General features: G+C 42.4%; 1 protein-coding gene across 1 annotated transcript; it reads right to left on the bottom strand.

Annotated features, from left to right (window-relative positions):
- Positions 1–147: 147 nt before the first annotated feature.
- LOC133343364 (sodium-dependent phosphate transport protein 2A-like) lies at positions 148–18,344 on the bottom strand. Its single transcript, XM_061552924.1, is given in 14 exon segments — positions 148–1,443; positions 1,922–2,046; positions 3,904–4,020; positions 4,563–4,730; positions 5,623–5,737; positions 6,546–6,602; positions 6,604–6,642; positions 7,604–7,799; positions 10,771–10,882; positions 12,322–12,465; positions 13,437–13,565; positions 14,970–15,197; positions 17,554–17,619; positions 18,207–18,344. Coding segments are annotated over 13 exon segments (2,049 nt in total). The 5' UTR covers positions 17,618–17,619; positions 18,207–18,344; the 3' UTR covers positions 148–888.
- Between the last annotated feature and the right edge of the window lie 1,278 nt (positions 18,345–19,622).

Below are 19,622 nucleotides of genomic sequence, written 5' to 3'. Positions count from 1 at the left end.
GTAAAGTCACGTAGGTACAAAATTAAATTAAATCACGAAGTTTCGGAGGCAACACAAGTTTCCGTCTTCAGGTGGCACCGTCACAGCAAAATTACTGTAACGGTGCCACCTGAAGACGGAAGCTTGTGTTGCCTCCGAAACGTCGTGATTTAATTTATTTTTATTTCCTACGTGACTTTACCGAAAAAACCAAAGAGTATCCACTGTGAAACAGACGGCTTGTATTTTAATGAGCAGGGCGGCCTGCTGGAATCGAACTGCAAATAAAATACACTTGCGCTTTGTTGGACCATGTCACGACGCTGCAAAATGCCTCTACGACCATAGATATGCAAATGATATGATTTAGTTAGCGGAACAAATATCAACATTTATTGAACTAAACTGCAATTTATATAAAAAAAAGTAATAAAGTGCAATTATGTTAAATGAAAATAAAAACCCTTGAAAATATTTACAATTATTCAAACATCTTCTCTTAATATAAAACCTGGCATTATACTATGTACATCAATTACTGTATTATAAACTCAAGCATCATAATTACAATAAAATAAACATTACCTCATTCAGACTTATAGCAATTACCTACATTTTCCAGTGTGATAAAATGCATGACATAAAAAAATACGTGTATACTATATACTTTTGGCATTTGAAAGCTTGGTAGCTATATCTAGTTTTAAAAGTTCCTAAGCAAGGCTTATCACCAGGTGTACAAAAATGTAGCTTTCATGGATATCCTAATAACATTCGTAAAAAGTATCAAATACATATTTCCAAAATATATACAAAACCAAAATACACGAAGTAACCAAATAGAGCAAGGTTAATATTTTACAATTATTACTCAAAATATGGCCATTATGCCATTTAGGGAAGGCTTAGCTAAAGGTTTGTCGAATTAATCATTGCAGGGTTATCATATGCGGCCAATGTTTTTTTGTCACCACAACTTCCTGTGTCTTCTTGCTTTTTGTCTTTGGTGGAGTCTGTTATGGAGACAACCTCGACCTCTTCGTTTTTGCCACTTTTGTTGATGCACTTGCAGCACTTACAGCAGCGACCACACACCGCCGAGATGACCCGATCCAAAGGCTTCATGGAGTGCATCCAATAGGGGAGCCAGTCCCAGGTCTGCAGTGCCGACGGCAGGCACTTTGGACACTTGGACTGAGATATGTTGATAACAATGATGAAGATCAGCACAGCTACGATGGGGATACCAACGCCCACCAAGATCTGCCATCCAGCTACCGAGAGGCCGAATATCGCCAGTGGCAGCACCAAAAAGCACATGATCAGGTATAGGACGGCAAACCAGCGGTACTTGGCCGTACGGTCACCCAGTAGCTTTGCCATCCTGATGGGGAAACGTAGCTGCGGTATGGGGTACCACAGCAGAATCCCCGAGATGTTGAAGAAGAAATGGCAAAGTGCGATCTGTGATGAGACGAAATGGAAAAAAACAATCAGCTCGTGCATCACAAGCCCTCAAACTTGTCTTGTAGGCATCCTTTTTAAAAAAATATACAACTTAATTAACCTTATATTAATTCTAGATTTCAAGCTTTCGTGACTGCCAGGATTCATACTCTTAGGTTTTTTTGGTAAAGTCACATAGGTAAAAATAAATAATAGAAATAACATACTAAATCACGAGTGTTTCGGAGGCAACACAAGTCTCCGTCATCAGGTGGGACCGTTTAATAAAAAAAAACGCCGAATACATTAGAATCTCATTTGTATCAATGCTAAAATAACTGATTACCAATGGTAATAAGGTGAATTATATAAATGTTTTACACTATGGTGCTTTTATACAGCCTTTTTTTTGTTAATATGATTGACATAATTGCCAGTTGTACGATAAACAAAATTAGTATACATCGTAAATATAGATAGAACATTTATTGCAAACCTGGAGGGCATTGTTGAGAGTTTCTCCAGGGCTTGCCAGGGCAGCCAGGAGAGCTGTTGTGGTCGTCCCAATGTTGGAACCCAGAGTGAGTGGATATGCTCGTTCAATGCTGATGACTCCAAGTCCTGATAAAGACATGGACCATGACAGTAGATATGCTTACATGCTGCATTCAGGTCAAGTTCCGAGCAGTTTTATTATCACAGCAGTCGTGAAAGGAATGACTGTCGTCATCATCACCACCGTTAGCCATGAACTGGATAAAGGTGCTTCCTCAGCCATCACTCTTCTCAGTCATGCGATGCAAGAATCCAACTAGCTTCTGCATAGGCCATTTCATCGCTCTATCTCTGCTACGGACATATTTTTCGCAGTGTTCTTTCCTTTAGTCTGCACGACTGAGCATAATCCCTTCTTGTGACATGTACTGCCCAAGCCAACTTATTTTTCTTAACACTGGAGATGTGTCAGATGCTCCATCTCCTTATGTAAGGCACTTGTAATTTGATTAAAATGATGTGCGTTTTGTTTATTGGATAATATGGCAAAACGTTAAAGTGTTGTGAATATTGGTCCATGAGACTCACAGTTTCCCTTCCCAGTATAGCTAATATAGGTTTTACTTGACTGCCATAACTGTATCTCGTGGTAATTTTGCAAGAGCAATAGTGCCCCCTTCTCGCAGAATGTGAGTACTGTCATTCAGAATGTGAGTACTGTCATTCAGAATGTGAGTACTGTCATTCAGAATGTGAGTACTGTCATTCAGAATGTGAGTACTGTCATTCAGAATGTGAGTACTGTCATTCAGAATGCCATTGGCATTACTGGTGACGTGACCGATTTGTAATTTGACATTGCTGAACAAAAACGTTCACACTTATTTATTTAGTTATTAATTAGATTTCTCATTTGCACCGTGCAGTGGAAATCTTCCTATCTGATATCATGTAGGGCACAAGATATGGATCCTATTATACAGATTTATCCGTGCAAATTACTCCTTTTAGCTGAGCAGTGAAGCGGAAATAAAAACATTAGGATTGATTAGTTGTCAATTTGTAGACTTGAATACAATGAATTGTCTACTTCTTATGAGTCACTCATCCACACAAATGCTTGGAAAATATGAAGAATTAGTGCATTATAATAATATTAATGTAGTAAATTTGGCTATCATTCATGGCTACTGTGAAGCCGTTATGTTTGACATCATCTGCAGTAGTTTCACAGTAGGGGGTGATGTTGCTATGCGTTCTGCCAACTGAGTAATCTGCAGGTGTTTTTCTTTTCAAATTAGCAAAAAATGGTCCATGTTGTCAGCACTCAATGGCCTAACCTGGTTAAATGACAACACCCGCTGGATCTTTAATATTCACTGTGAAACAGACGGCATGGAATTTAACATGTAATATACCAGCAGTAATAATTACCAGGGTGGCCGGCTGGTTTCGGACCAAGAACCTCTGAAAAAAGTGGCGAATGCGCTGTCGTTGGGCTATGTTACCGCCCAAATAATAATAGCAGCAGTTTGTACAAGCGCTGCCTCTTCTGTTAACCTACTGCTGGATTAAGACCTCCCTACACTTTGAGGGTCATGATTGCCATGATAGATATTTTACCATATTTCATCATGCTGGTTAGTGCGGGTTGGTGAAGGTGGACGGATTGCAGAACAATTACACTGCCCACAACGCATATTGCATCTGTATTTTGAGCATTGGTTGCCTATCCATGCACTATCCAGGCTTAGCTCTGCTTAGCTACTGAGATTTAATTGCATTGAATGCATTCCGTGTGATTAGTAAGTGGTAATAGCAGTTTATGCAGATCAATTACAATAGACAGATACTATGAATGATTCATAATATGTATATAGAATGAAGATGAGTTGCACAGTACATGCAAATCTATTCCATAAATTAGCAATGATCATTAATCATTACTGAACCGGGAATTTGTTGAGATAAAAAAAGCCTTACCTATGAGTGGAGTGATTGCTGAAGTGAAGACAGAACTGCTCTGCACTATGAATGTCATCCCAGCTCCAACCAAGATTGCAAGGTAGCCAGTCACCCAAGCGAATGGGAAAGGGAAATCTGAAAAAAAAAGGTCAACAATCAGTTTGAATGAGAGCAGCACACTGGCAACAACCTTCTAAGTTTAATAAAATGCATGTGAACTATCCCTAGCTGTGATTCCACATGGTAACAGATTAATAACTTTGTCAGTGTTGTACTTGTAACTCGAGCATAAAAATTAGATAAAAATAATTAGTGGAGTGAATTCTGGATGTGCCACATATTATTAGCAGAGAAAGTCATTCGGTTAATTTGACGATACGTCATCACATTGTTCAGTGCAGTTTGGTGAAGGTGGATGGCATAGATGTTATAGCATTGTACAGTACAACAAATTATGTTTCTGCACTGCTATCTGCTGATAGCGTATCCCAGCCCATCCAATGACGTTTCAAGCTTAACTCTACTTAGCTTCCCAGACCAAAATAGATTGTGCACATTCTCTGTCATTTTGTTATAGGCACACGTGGTGGGAAGGGCCATGAGGTGAGGGGGGGGGGGTGACAATAAAATGCAGAGGATGAGAGACAGTCACAGGTTTGGCCAATACACGCACACACCTGTATTGAGGACCTTCCTGATGACGGATGCGATCTGACCCTTGAGCATTGTGTTTAGGACCTTGACTATCAGGATGAGGCATGTGCACAGCAAAAGCAGCGAGCAGGCAAGCAGGATGAGCCCCACGTAGAGGTCTTCCAGCGTGGTCGAGGCAAATATGTGATTACCTGTAGGCAAACGACATCACAAAACTCATGTCCATGCTGACAAAAATCATCCCCTTGGCACACTGTGGCAACATGCATGTGCACAGGTATACTGGTCGCATCGTCGGGAGCATTAGTGCAGCAGCGTGCCGTGCTATGAACCCCGCGACCCGAGTTCGATTCCAACACCAGTGACAATTATGTGATTCGTTCCTGGACCTCCCCTAGGTCGACTCGGTGTCAAATAAGTACCTGGTACAATGTGTAAACATAGCCACTGGGGAGACAAAGGCAGCCGGGCGTGGTGTTGGCCACCCTCCCCCTCAAGTGCCGTGTCAGCCTTTATTAGGTACTCGCTAACAGCACTTGCCCCAACAGTCTGTTACTGTCTATACAGGATTCTAGATTTGAAGCTTTCTTAACTGCAAGGATTCATACTCTTAGGTTTTTTCGGTAAAGTCACGTAGGTAAAAAAATCATGATAATAAAATGATAGAAATTATTTCTATAATTTTTTTTTACCTATGTGACTTTACCGAAAAAACCTAAGAGTATACAGGGGATATTTGTCTTTAGACTATTATAGCTGATATTTTTTTACATATTATTATTTAAAACATTATGGGATGTATTTTTACATTATGTGATATCTACACAAAATTCAGAACACTCTATATGATATTGTGCAGTTGCTTATGACAGAGAATTAAGCATATGATTATTAAATATTAAGAATGAAGTCCGAATGAGCTGCATATGACACGTGTGCTGCTTTTGAGTTATATTTAAACAATACATTTAAAAATGGCACATCTGTTTTAATTTACCTGTATAGAGTGCCCCCTTACTTTCGAGGCAATTTGGCAATTATACCCATATCTAGAAGCAACTCATAAATACCCAGGGCACGTACATCTTTCAATGTATTCGGTTTCCGTCACGTTTTTCTCCATCCAGGTGAAATTTCCATCTTCCCAGCACATGTTGCCACACTCAGATACGTTGGCCACGGTGACATTTTTCAGAACCTGATAGGTGAACAGACAAATTGGTAAGCATTTTTTTTTATTGCAGCAAGAGTGATATCCTGATAAAACAAGTCGTCGAAAATGTGCTTGTATTTTCCTATGCCTTTTATACTCAAGATTTTCTGCAAAATATTGGACAAAAAGGTCGATATTTTTTTAAAAAAGCGATGATGGTTATAAGTGTTAATGAAAAAAAATTACGCAAGATAATTTTCGCAGTTATAGCTTGTATAATGTGCTCTAAAATTATTGTAATGTATAGTGTTATACTGCATGTCTCTTTTTTATACAAACCCAATTTCATAGACTATAGCACATGTCAAGTAGAAAATAATGGACGTAAATAAAGGATAGGATATTATAGAATACAAACTTCACGTTTATGATTTTAAAACGAGTTTGTTTTTGCCATTTTTATGATTTCTTTTTTTCATGATTGGCAATTGCTGAATTGTTGTTGTTCTCGATAAACATGTTTGCTATGTATATATATTGTAAAAACACCAGTTCTTCTCTTGTATTGTGGGCAGTTGATCAGCGAGGATTAATTTGTTTATGTTGAGGTTGGTGAGCCAGTGAATGACTTCAGGATATGCCTGGTTAATATCTGAAATGCTGCCAGTGAATGATTGCAACCGGAGTTGTACTTTGTGGTCCATGATCGCACTGTGAGTCTATGTTAAATCGTCCATTGGTGTAGGAGATAGCCGGACCTGCTTTTCTCTGTTATGATCAGCATTTTATCGGTACGAATAAAATAACATAACACAAATCAATACACTCAATAATTCAGATATGCAACACTTACTGTATATGTGTTCGTCTTGCACCAGGATTTAATGAGACTTTTGTCCTGTGCTTCTGGGATCCCCAGTTGCAATGTCTGTGAGCACCGAGCTATCCAGCTGCGAAAGACACGGGGGAGATGGGAGGACGTGATTATTTCTGGGCAGCGGTGGTGCACGCCTGCATTCCAGAACTGTGAAGGCGAGAGTTAGTGGAGCACAAAAGCATTGCGGAACTTCATCCTTGCAGGCGTCGAGGAGCCATACCCTGGCTTACCAGGAATAGGCGGTACAGAAAATGTGGACTAATCTCCATCTAAATGGAAAGAGTTCGTGTTTCCTCCTCACATACGGGGATTTTTTTTCCGGGTGCTCCTGTTTCTTCCCACATGTATAAACACTCAATCGTTGCCCGAAAACATCTTCATCTATGTGCACATCCGTGTTTGTGGATTGTGCGGCCTTGTTTGATGCAGTTGCATAAGTTACGCTGTATAAAAAGTTTAACTATTATTATTCCCATTTGCATGTTGCGGTTGCCTCTGTGCAAATCATCCGGAATGTGCTCGATCTTATCAGCAGGGTTTGAGCCTGGGTTGCGCTCGGATGTGTGACCGTCGTGCATTAAGCAGGTGTTATAGGCTGCCCCTCTACTTCTATGCTCCCACGGCTATGCTCCCCACCTTCGCCAACCCACACTGACCAGTGTGGTGAAGTATGGTTAAATTATCCCAATGACACGCATGGCATGGGAGGGGGGCCTCACTCATCGGTCGACTGACTAAAAGCGCAGTGTGTGTAAACATGTTAAGGCTGGGTAGATTGGAACACATGAAGGTAATCAAATGCAGGGCCATTTTAACTGTTAAATTACCATGCGCATGCGTAAGACATAAGTTCGTGCATCTAGATCTATAACAGAATTGGACGACCGACTGACCTCTACAATGCCTTCCACTAGCATAAGGATAAAACATTTCCCCATTGCTATAGCTGTGGTCAATGACCATGGTGGGAGTGGTATTCTGAAGAAAGCTTTCAACAGCCACCGCGGAAGATGATAGAGCAGCAAATTATTTACCTGAACGATGAGCTTGGTGAGAGGCTCAGTGATGACTTTCAGGATGTCAGGAGCGTCTTCCCCATTTTCAATGTTGAATGAATCAATTATAAGCTTTGTCAGGTGGTAAAGGTAACCAGAGGCAACCTCAACGGGCAACAGGACTATCACGGAAATCCAGTTGAAGCAGTCATGCACCGTTGCACCACCAAATGCTCTGTAAGATACAAAAAAAATCATAAATGTAATCAATAATGCATGCATCCATGCATGCATGTGCAGTACTGTAATAGTACAGTTATGCGTTTTTAAATATAATCGAAACCACTAGGATGCTGCCGTGATATAATGGTGAGCACACTGGACACCGAGTACAGAGGTCACCGGTTCGTTCTTGTGGTGTAGCAGTTGAAATAGTGGGAAAGATTCTTCAAATGTTCCCACTTTTGCCTACCCCGGAGTAGAAATGGGTACACCACCTGAAGACAGAAGCTTGTGTTGCCTCCGAAACGTCGTGATTTAATTCAGTTGCTTTTTTCATTTATTTATATATATTTTTTTAACTACGTGACTTTACCGAAAAAACCAAAGATATCTGGCCAGCATGGAAGCGCCTATACCCACTCGAGGAGCACGGCCAGTCGATCGGCAAGTCACATACGGTAGGGTAAAGTATGGGTACCCACCTCTTCCAACACCCCTGGCCAGCGTGCAAGAGTAGGCAAAATACCCTCTAGAGGAGCTCGCTAAAGCTCCTTCAGCGGAGGCCTTTTCTGACAGCGTAGCGTGAGCAAGCATTTGCAAGGATGCACCTTTACCATCGAATACCTTACGATTCGAGGGCATACGCTGTCTGAGTGTAACCACATTTCAAGATACTCTACTGCATAGGAAGGGGGAATTGCACATTGAATAGGATTAAAGAAGAGAATGGATTTACAGGAGCTTATCTTTCAGATAATAGTTCGTTTTAGGATACTATACATACAGGGATATCAGACGAAGCTATGGTGCGTTGTGAATGAAAATATTTTTTAGGGATGCGACAGTTAGTCATAGGCACTGGAAAAAGAGGAAAATGTTAACATTGAATTGGTAGAACAGGCGAGGACAGAAAATGAGGGGCAGGGAATTCCAAACAATGGGGGCCAATAGCAGAGGAGCAACCTCCCTTCGATTGGAGGTTTGCTCAGGGTTTTGACAGACGCCCTTGGTTGTAAGCGCAGAGGGTACGTGGAAGCGAGTCGATGCAGATGAGATGGACACATTGAGTCCATGGAGGCTTTCAAAGTGAGAGAGACTCCACTACCCATGATAGCATGCTGTCATCGTGCTTTCCCTCCAATACGTACATAGTAATGTGTTAGTTGGTGCGCATGTGATATTATTTAGTGCACTGTAACATAGATATGTTATGGTGTCTGGTATTAATAATATTAAACAATGATTTCATTGGATAGCACATACATTGCGTGAGTATCAGATCACTTAGAATTCTGTACTTTTTCACAAACCAATGAGATCAGATTCTAAAATGAGACATTCATAATTAGTCAATTAAAACCAGCTAATTTAAATACAAATTGAGTCACATTGGAAACATTCCCATGTATGATTCACTCAGCTATTTTCATTTTAACTATGTCCTTGACTATAGTTCCATAAACTAACCGAACCTTAATTTTTTTTTCAAACATTTAGGGAGTTTCACTTACACACTGCTTAACTATTCCGTGAGCAATCATGCAGAGGTGCAGATTACTTTGATTTATTCCAGCCCACGAGGCAATGGCCAAATGTACAAACTGGTCTCTCAGAAATCCATTGTCCCTTTTATTCCCACACATGTTATGTTTTGCTTCAAGTACAGCTTGAGCAAATATTCAGCATGAATAATAATGAAGCCCATTTTATAACGGGAACTCAATTCGTGTAGCTAGTCGCTCACGCCAGTCAGAGGATGATGCGCTACGAATGCTCGTCGTGCGAGCGAGGTCCACCGATTTGCACTTTGATGACCCACACACAAACACAGTACGGTATGGTGCATTGCCAATCGCAGTCCCAGTGAATTGAACTGAACAGGTTTTCCTGTAAATTGTGTACTGGGATTGTAATGATTTTCTCCATTGTGATTCAACATTTGTTTGTAATTCGAAGTCACATTATAGTTCAATAATCGCTTCTCTTTTTGCATTGTGGTAAATTTAGTGGCCTCGAGTGATCAGAGGGAATCACGTAAACCCATTAGCTGCACCATTTACACATTTAAAAAAACCCCTTAAATTCACGTATTGCGAGTGAGAAGAATGTATATTAAATCGATGAAACCATGCATAATTACTCCCCCAGTGTGTATGATTGTGGCCGTGTGATCTGCCACGTGTTATACACATTTTATAATTTAGAAAGATTTAACATTCACACATAACCCTTGTAGGAAACATCCAAACATTTTCCCTCTGGTCGTCTGTCTGGACATTTTGAATCGGAAAAAAAAATGTACAGCCCTTTGTCAATATGCTGCTGGATGAAGGCTTCCCCCATGCCATGTTGTGGTGCAGTGTGCTAGCCAGTGCGCTACCACTCTACCGCTAATTAATGCTGCATATCCATACTAAATGTATGGCAGTAGCAAAAAATATAAACTTCACTCGTAAAAAATGTAAAGATGCAACTCTGCTAAATGCGTTGCTCCCACCGCTGCTATTACAGCTAGAGCTTGCATGTGCTCATCGAGTGGGTATTGGCTCTTTCATGCTGGCCAGATATCTTAGAAGAGGTGGGAGTAATCATACTTTCGCCCACCAGACTCAACCTGCCAATCGACTAACTGCAGTACACACGTGTTTTATAATGCTACGTAGACAGTGGGGTAGGGGGGTGGGGGTGCCGGTGGTTATTGAAGAAACTTGCATCATTGATCATTGTTACAACTGCCGCACCGGGAGATTGAAGCAGTCCAGTGACATCTGTATTAAAAGTTCAGAATGCTTACCGTTACTCCACGGCAGCATCTCATTATCCACCCATACGTTTTTTTTTTAACACAATGACTGTATACACGGCAATTATCTTATGTTTGTGGCTTTCACGGCTGTATGGATTCATAGCGAACGTATATATTCGGGTTAGCTGTGTGGGGATTTCCCCAGTGTGTGTGTGTGGAGCATTACAACAACAGTTACCTCCTGAACTGATTCCTGTCGCCCGACTGCATGAGAGCCACGATGGTGTTGGTCACCGATGTCCCAATGTTGGTGCCCATGATGATTGGAATGGCTGACCGCACACTCATTACTGTTCAATAGAGAATACAAAAATCTATTCATCTTTCCGCTGCTTTTGCCAAATATTAATTTGGACATTTCGGTCCAGGACAATGTTTTTTTTCCGTCATATCAATCAATCTTGTGTCACTGACGCATTACCAGTTGCCATACTGTAGACCATTGCGCTGGTGCACAGACATTTCATTGTATAATTCAATTCCATGACAATACTATAATGTTGGTTATGTAATTGACATTTCATATACAATTAATGGCATCTTCAAATAATATGTTTTGTACTAGGATTGTATCTAAAACCAGGTCGGTAATGTTTAGACATTTGCATTTAGTATTACTTATAAAAATGTGAATTTCAATGCAAGACATTCATTTTATACATTTCAGTTCATAACACTTTAACCAATTATACCAGTGAGGATCACTGTAATCGTGTGCTGTGAAAGGGAGTATATGTGGGTGGATGCACATTGATAAAACGGGGCTAGGAATGTTTTTTTATTCAAGGAGGCTTACTCAGCCCCCGTTGTGATAAAGCAATATTTCCACATTATTCACAACAGATCCACGTAGCGAGCTTCACACAGTGTGCTGTACAAACTTGCAATGCACCCACACTTTAGCAGCAATGACAGGGGGAGAGTGAGGCAGCCACCTTCACGGGCGCAGAATTAAATTTCGATTTAAAGCTTTCGTGACTGCAGGGATTCATCTTCTTGGTTCTTTCGGTAAAGTCACGTAGAAGGGAAATAATAAAATAATAAAAATAAAACATAATCAAATAATTCTCACGACGTTTCGGCCACAACGCAAGCAGCCGTCCTCAGGTGAAGAACAGGTCTGTTGGGGACGAATGAGGCAGTGGAGGTCGTTGATTAAAATCTTTATAGATGGCGCTACCGTCGCCTCAGCAGGTGATGGGTAAGGGCATGGCAACTTTCTCCGGATGCCAAAATGTTGAGCCTGCGGCTCTGTTTGCACAACACTGTATGAACTATTTCCAAGTGCATGCACTTGTGCGAGGTCCCTATTGAAAGCTCACCCGGCCCTGACAAGAGTTTTCCTTTGACTTGGTGTCTCGATAGAGAAAATGATGATACACAATACAATCTCAAGCGACAGAGATACAATCCTGTGCTGTGCACACCAGTAGCCATTTTGAGTACCAACTGGTAAAATTAAACACAAACTCCAGTGAATCGATATCAGCACTTCGGAGACAATGGCATATATCGTAGATATGCACATTGGGTGAAGGACCAATCACTGTCTTGGTTGCTTCGCTGACCACAGTACAGAAAATTTACTTTTAAAAGTACTTGCAAAGTTTCAGTCTGGCAAGCGTAAAAAGGCTAGGGGAGGTTTTTTTGTTCTTGTTTCGCGATCGGGTGCATTGAGGCACACGCGTGTTGGAGGTGTGTGGGCTGCTGTGCACGTTGTGTCACGCACGTCCAGAGGAGACCATGCTGACGACGATGGAGGTGGAAGTGCTGGAGCTCTGCACCAGGATAGTCACCAAGATTCCGATGACCAGGCCGGCCACAGGGTTGGACAATATCGAGTTGTCACTGAAGATATCGCCAGCAACCTTACCTGCCACAAAACAGAAAAGTGAAGTTTGTGTAATGCGTTCTTGTAACTTGCCAGCATATCAGTAATGATATGCACTTTCGTGGTTTTTGTTTTTACGAGTGGATTCGTAGACAACAAATCGTGTGTCTACTAAGATGTAAATTTAAGAGTAACTCAAAGGATAACATATATTTAGGTCGCTACTATTCACGTTGAGGGAGCGATAACTATTTAAAGTGATTTAAAGGCTCACTTTTGGACGGCCACCATCTAACCTCTTTCCAGAATATATAATCCTCAAAAGTGTGAGATATAAACGAAAGGTGTCAAATTCCAATAGGGTACTGCAGTTGGATTTCAACAGCAGATTACCAAGTACGAAATAAAATTGTATTTATCTAATCTCTTCTGGTTGGGGAAAAGGTCGACTGCATTGAAATGTGGAGGTTCTTATCTCATTCCAAGTTACCATTGCTTCAGGGCAAATAGGTTAGGGTTTATTTGTTAAAGGGGTATGTGAAAGATCAGCAGCAGGTGGTTATGTAGATAATACGCAGTGGTGGGTTGAGCCATTAAAAAAAGAGCTTAGCACATTAATTAATAATTAATGCAGGTTACTGCCTCTTGAGGTATTCTAGCCACAGACTTTGGAAGTTACTCAATAGCCAAAGCCGTAGCTGGGACTGACCCACACCACACCATGCGACATCACTTTCCTTACACCAGCAATGTAATCTTTCCCCCCAAATATGGAAACAAGTTAATTATCAGTGCAAAGTGGTTTTTTTTTGTGTGTGTGTGTATATTGACCAAAATTTACACTGGACGTTTCAACTGTCCAAGTGTTCGCATGATGTGGCCAACAAGTACGGCCTATTCAGATGAGCACTTAACATGAGAAAAGCAACAACAGGTGTTGCATTCTCACACCAACTAAAAATGGTCGGAAAGCAAAGCGTTGACCGAGTCAACGCTTGGAATTGGTTTCCTACCTCCCACCAGCTGAAAGGCTGAGCTCAGGATGTCCAGAGAGCACACGAAGAAGTAGAGCAGGCCGAGCAACAGCACTGGCTTGATGATGCCCGACAGGACCCGCTTCACTTTGCCCGACGTGCCCATCTCTACAACAAAAACAAAAAGACAGCCATCCCATGTGATTACTCATTTTTAAATCCTTTATTAAATCCTTTATATTAAGTTCGCTTGCTTGCTTGCGTGCTTGCTTGCTTGCTTACGACCGTGCAAATCTTTCGGTCGTTTTTTAACCCACTTCCCGTGATCCAATCGAGCTGACATTTTGCACACAGACTCGTTGTGCGAGACGATTAATGTTCGTGAAATTTTTTTTCCAAAATTTTACACTGTTTAGGGAAAACAAATTAAATATTTAATTACCAATTACTTAATACTGGCAGACAATCATCTGACCCATAGGTGGCAGCCATCTCAAGCCAGGGGACGAGAGGACTCTAGCCGCCACGCATATAAAGGATTTATAGTGAAAAACTTTGTTTTTACGGGTTATACTTATTGTGTGTTAAATGTGTTGTCCTTCACCCCCACGCCTCCGATTAGCACGGTCGGCTACGTACGGTGCGAAAGAAGTTCAACGTACGTACATTACACACAATCTTAAGGCCCTGAAAACACAATGTGATTCTGGAGCTATCGATGGGTTTGATTCTACAAACAATGTTTATTATATCATAATCGCATCATCATTGCACCGTGAGATTGGTCGCAATGCTGTTGTTGCACTCTCGTCGCAACCCAATTAAAATGTTGCAATCAGGCACGTTAGCAATATTAAAGCATTTTTCCAGCCACTGAGCTAGTTTGGATCACATGACCACAAAGATGGCCTTACTATAAAGATACCCTTATCAATTGTGTGACCTGATTGGTCATCTTCCCTACAATATTGTAGTGAATGGCCATTTAAACACTTTATATGCAGTGATTGATGTCTATGGGTGAATTCGTAAAGATTTACAACGAGCACTGCTTAATCGTGGTTTGGTTTAGCATCGTTGGTAAATGTTGTTCTGTTCTTAGGAATAAGTTGAATGCTTATATTAACCCCTCCCCCACCTCCGCCTATGAAAACAGTGCTCCCTCGTGCAAGATTTGACATCGGTCATGTCAGTTCGCTTCTCCGGCCGCGGCTAAAGTCAGTGGCGGGTGACGTCACTCGGAGGTTGTCTGACCATGCTTCAACCACGCTGCAGCCTCAGTGCGGTATGGTGAACTGTGTCCTAAGAAGAGTGAGCTGGCAGAGTTATAGGCGGAGTTTGGCTTCTATATTGGGGGTGGGGGTGGGGGCGACAGGCCGCAGTTTGCTATGTCCCTCACATTAGCAATTAATTGTAAAGTACTGAAAATAAATTACTAAATGTGCCCAGGTTGGGAGAGGGGGCATTGCCCGCCAGTGCCTCCCCCCCCCAAATTCCACCCATGGGCAGAGTGGAGGTGGGAGTAGGGGGGGGGTGAAGTCAGGGGAAGACAGCTACAGGTGTGGACCTCACCTGACCACTTGAGGCCAGCCTCCACCTGTATGTCCGCGATTTTCCACGGGTCAAACTCCTCGTCCGTGTCCTTCGACTCCTCGTCCTTCTCGCTCTCCTCATCCTCCTCGCCCGACTTTACCAGTGCCATCTGGGATACGGCCGGGCCCAGGGAGCCGAGCTCGGGGTCCACACTGGCATCGTACCCCTTGACTTCGCCGTGGACATGGCCATTGGCCACACCCTGCCCTGTGTGGTGGAGGCCACGTGGAAGACCATGACGCATCATAGGTTGAAAGCAATTGTCTTCCCACATTACAAAACACAAGTACGTTTTACGGGTTTAATCCATGGCGCGTTATTGGATGTCTAGAGTGATATTGTCAAGCAGATACGTTTTAAGCAGACCGGACCGAGTTTGAAATCTGGGTCCCATCAATTACCAGATGTCATTGGCTAGAGCAATCCATATCAACTATGGGACCCCATGTACCGCAAAAGCAATAACGCATGGTGTTTTAAAACATGTTACGGCGGCTTACAATTGATCAATATTGATTCTTAATCTCACTATACATGCATCGAACCATGCGCGGTGCAGTCGATGTGTTTTTTACACACTCGTACGTTCTAATCGCAGTACAGAGAATGATATAGGGGACCAATATCGCTGCTCCGAGCATCAGCGGGGTTATCCGCGATGTTCCTCCTCTTATCCGCACGTGAAAAGTTTTTTTTGCAGACACGGACAACTCCGCGGACAATATCGCAGCGGGGGGGGGGTGAATCCCAAAATATTTGCACTCATGGTGCCGCAAAGACACGCGTCCGTCTCTATCCCCAGATAAGCATGGTCGGCTCCGTGCGTTGCAGAGGCGGAGGTGCAGATACACACAGACACTCTAAAGACACACTGACACGGAGACGCACACACGTACTGACACGGAGACGCACACAGGCACGGAAAGACACAAAGACAGGGACACCGACAGTACACGAGTCTCTCCTCGTGTACTGTAGGTGTCAGTGGCTAGCAACGTTTCCGGCCCTGGCCCACTTACAGGAAAGGGTGTTTCCCTGTCTCTGTCTTCATGTCTTTGTGTGTCTCCGTGTGTCTCTGTCTCTTTGTGTGTGTGTATTTCTCTCTCCTTGTTTGTCTCTGCATGTCCGTGCCTCTGCGAGTGTAATCGTGTCTGTGTTTTCTATTGATCACAGCGAGTGCCGCCCGTGCACTTGCTATGACCGTGGCATTGCTTTCAAAGTTAGGGATATCAGAAAGCAATGGGGCCTCTGTTTATTTTTTTTCATGGACCTTACAGCTGTCAAACGGGTAATCGTGCCGCAAATAAGAGGAGTTCTCGTAGTTTTGTGGTCCCTGCTGCCATTGGAGGCCCTTCACATTCACGCAACAATGCCAATAGGTTTTGCTTTAATGTTCTATTTCATTCGAGCTGGTTTGCGGAAAAATATCTGACGGCCATGAGCGGTTCGCACGACGGTGGTGTTCTTGAAAAATACAGCACGTGCGTTCATAGGGTCGAAAGCCAGAGAAGAACAACGTTTGTTTACACTTTCAGGGAATTTGTCACCATTCCGCCTTGCATGTGCGCAGTGATGCAAAGTCTCCAGACTATATAACGTAACGCTGTCAACGCTGGGCAATTGACTAGATGGTTGGGTGCGGCATATTTTAAGGTAACGGAACAAACAAACGCCAAAATGGATCGCAATGAGCGTTTGGGTCAGGCGATTATAGCGACCGACTAGTTCAGCCGACTCAATCCCCCGCCCCCGATTACGCACGGTTGGCTATGTACGGGGCGCAAGAAGTTCAACATGCGGTACATAAATACAGAGGCGAGATCGAGCAGTGACATCAACGCACGTGGATGTTTCCGACGCGCTGCGATGGGCGAACGCGTTAACGTGAACACGTCTTCAGTGTCCATCCATCTGGAGATGAACACTGGTTGATGATCTAACGTGCACGTATTAGAATGATAAAAAATGTATTTAAAAAAATGAAATTGAGTCAAAATGTTACTTAAAATGCATACTAACAACGTTTTGGAATGCGTAAGATCAAGTGTATGTGTTGTTTTGGGTTAGGTCGTAAGTAAGGGCAATGCGGAGGCGATGGGGGGGGGGGAGATCGCCCCATCTCTTCGAGAACCAGAAAATTCCTACTTTATTGATATTCGTTTTTTTTGCCGAATGATATTGTGCTGAATACAGCCGATATTTTTATACGAATAAATAAATAAGCACCGTTCGTAAAAAAAATATGACCAAATATTTACATTAGATCGATGGGAATGCACATTCAAATCTAGGGGGACAGTGCACATTATCAGAGTTATGTTTTTTGTTTGCATTATGACTGCAGGTATTGTGGTCTATGTAAACATGACTCCTTGTAAAAAAAGGTGTCAGTTTTGTTGCCAGATAGAAGGGTAAAAAAACAATTATCATATTTTTACTGGCAAATGAGTTTCCAATGATTTAAAAAGCTTGAAATTTTCGTTCCCCCGCTGTCGCCGTTGCCAAAGTTATTGGTCACCCCTGGGGCAATGTGGACGTCAACTCGTGCACGCGGGAACCTTACCTTCAGCATCGTCGTAAATGGTTGCTTCGTCCACCTTGTCGTTGATGTTGGGAAGAGGAGCCATTCCTTTGTGATCAAACGAAACATTCGTCCACGTGTTATTTCACCGGCCAGTGTAACAACAGGTCACGGCAGACCGATGTTACAAAAAAATACAGGCTAGTTCGTCTTTTAGATAAATTAGTAGCGAATACTTTTCCAACATAACAATGTAGTGTGTAATAAATGGTCGGAGAATTATGTGTTTAAGTACGTGAAATACATTCTTGTCAAATTAGTCCAATGGACATACATTGTACATACGTGTAACAAACCACAAAAATCAATCAAGACCTTCGTACGTAAAATAAGCTGGTTGAGTGCAACCGGTTTGGCTAAACATTTCATGTTCAACGCTCAAATGACTGAATCCTGAAAACGATGTAAAAATATCAGTATTATTGTACCTGTTGGTCACACACGGACTACACGCAACGGTGTCAAGAGCCAATGTACCTGTGAGTGTAATTGGTCGAACATATAACAAACTTTAAAACAAATAAAATTACATTATAGTGTTGTCCACACGCGACTAAAAAAAAGATAAATAAACGCACATGGGCAAAACAAACACACGACAACATCTGTACACATTTAACAACACTAAAACACACCTGATGGTTGCAGCAAATTGCAGCAAGCTCAGGCACACAACGATGCAGGGCAAGGCGCGCTGCTGCTGCTGAGTTGAGCTGCCGAGCGGAAGCTGAGAGATGAGTGGCGAAGCAACGCAATTTATACCCCGAGAAGCGATCAAAGTCTTAAATGTAGCACGCACGGTGCGGGTGCCGCAACACGAGGATTCTCACGGGGCGGTCTCCTCGATGGTCTGGTTAATGATTCTCGGGCCACGCCTGGCCATTCAGTGGGGACGGGGAGGGGGGCAGGGGAGGTGTGTTCATTAAAACCACAGGCGTTGTAACTTTGATGGGCACGGGTCGTTACGCGGATTTGAGGCTGGGGAGATATTCGCGGTGATGGGAATTGGCTGCTTCCTTATGATCATCGTTACCATCGTCATCACAATCGTCAATATCGTTCGATGTGCTTTTATGTAGATCTGATTTGTTTTGCTTTGCGGCATTTTGAAATTTTACCCGGTTCTCACTTTTAAAGAGACAATTCGTCTCCATTGGATCTGACCTGCATTGTTATAAATGCATAATTAGATTTTTATATTCATTAAACTTTAAACGGTTCAAGTAGGGAGCAAAATTGAACTACTGCAGTGCAATTTAATAATAAACACAATCAAAACTGCCTTAGCCTTTAAGCAACTGCACGGGTGCATCGTATTTTGCGAGTAATCTTTACAATGGGCCGCAGTATGGGACAAATTGGTAATGTCATCATGGTAAAAATCATGACATTGGTGTTCGAGCCCTGCTCTACCACGATTTTGTTTTTATTTACACGACTTATGAGGATTGTTAGTCTAATCTCTGCGATTGATTTGCGAACACGGTGAGTATTAGCAACCTAGTCCAGCAGGCAACGCAGTTACGTGAAGAGAGCAGTAAACTGGCTTTAGAGAAATTGACTTCTCTAAAACTGACATGAAATTGATGTCTCCAAGACGAATGTACTATGCAAACCCACTGGCTATCAACAAAGATTTGTTCATGAAGCCATCCAGATATATAAACACAGACACAATTTCAACCGAGAAGATGGGTATAAGCTGAGCAATCATTGGAAGGACGTTATTAACCAGGTAAAGTCATAACTGGCTGCGATGCTTCCATCCTACCTGCCTATGTTTGCTGTTATTTCCGACTCTCTGAGTTACATTACCTTGTTAAATGTCTTTACGTTCACAGGCTAAATGTCTCACTAACATAGCTGTTGCTCCCTTTTCCTCGATGCGGCGGTGGCGCTCGTTGTTTAATAGCTGAATGTCTCTCATCAATACAGCCGCTGCTGCGGGAGCCGTCTCACATTGACATGCTCATCTCTAGCAATACAATGGCCGAGGTATACCTAGCTCTGCGATCTTACATTTACTTGCAAATTCCATCTCTAGCCCCGCC

The sequence above is a fragment of the Lethenteron reissneri genome, chromosome 17, assembly GCF_015708825.2.
Source record: "Lethenteron reissneri isolate LAM-NWPU_2019-01 chromosome 17, ASM1570882v1, whole genome shotgun sequence".
NCBI lineage: Eukaryota > Metazoa > Chordata > Hyperoartia > Petromyzontiformes > Petromyzontidae > Lethenteron > Lethenteron reissneri.
The sequence above is the reverse complement of the archived record's forward strand: the minus strand, read 5'-3'. Positions and strand labels throughout refer to the sequence as shown.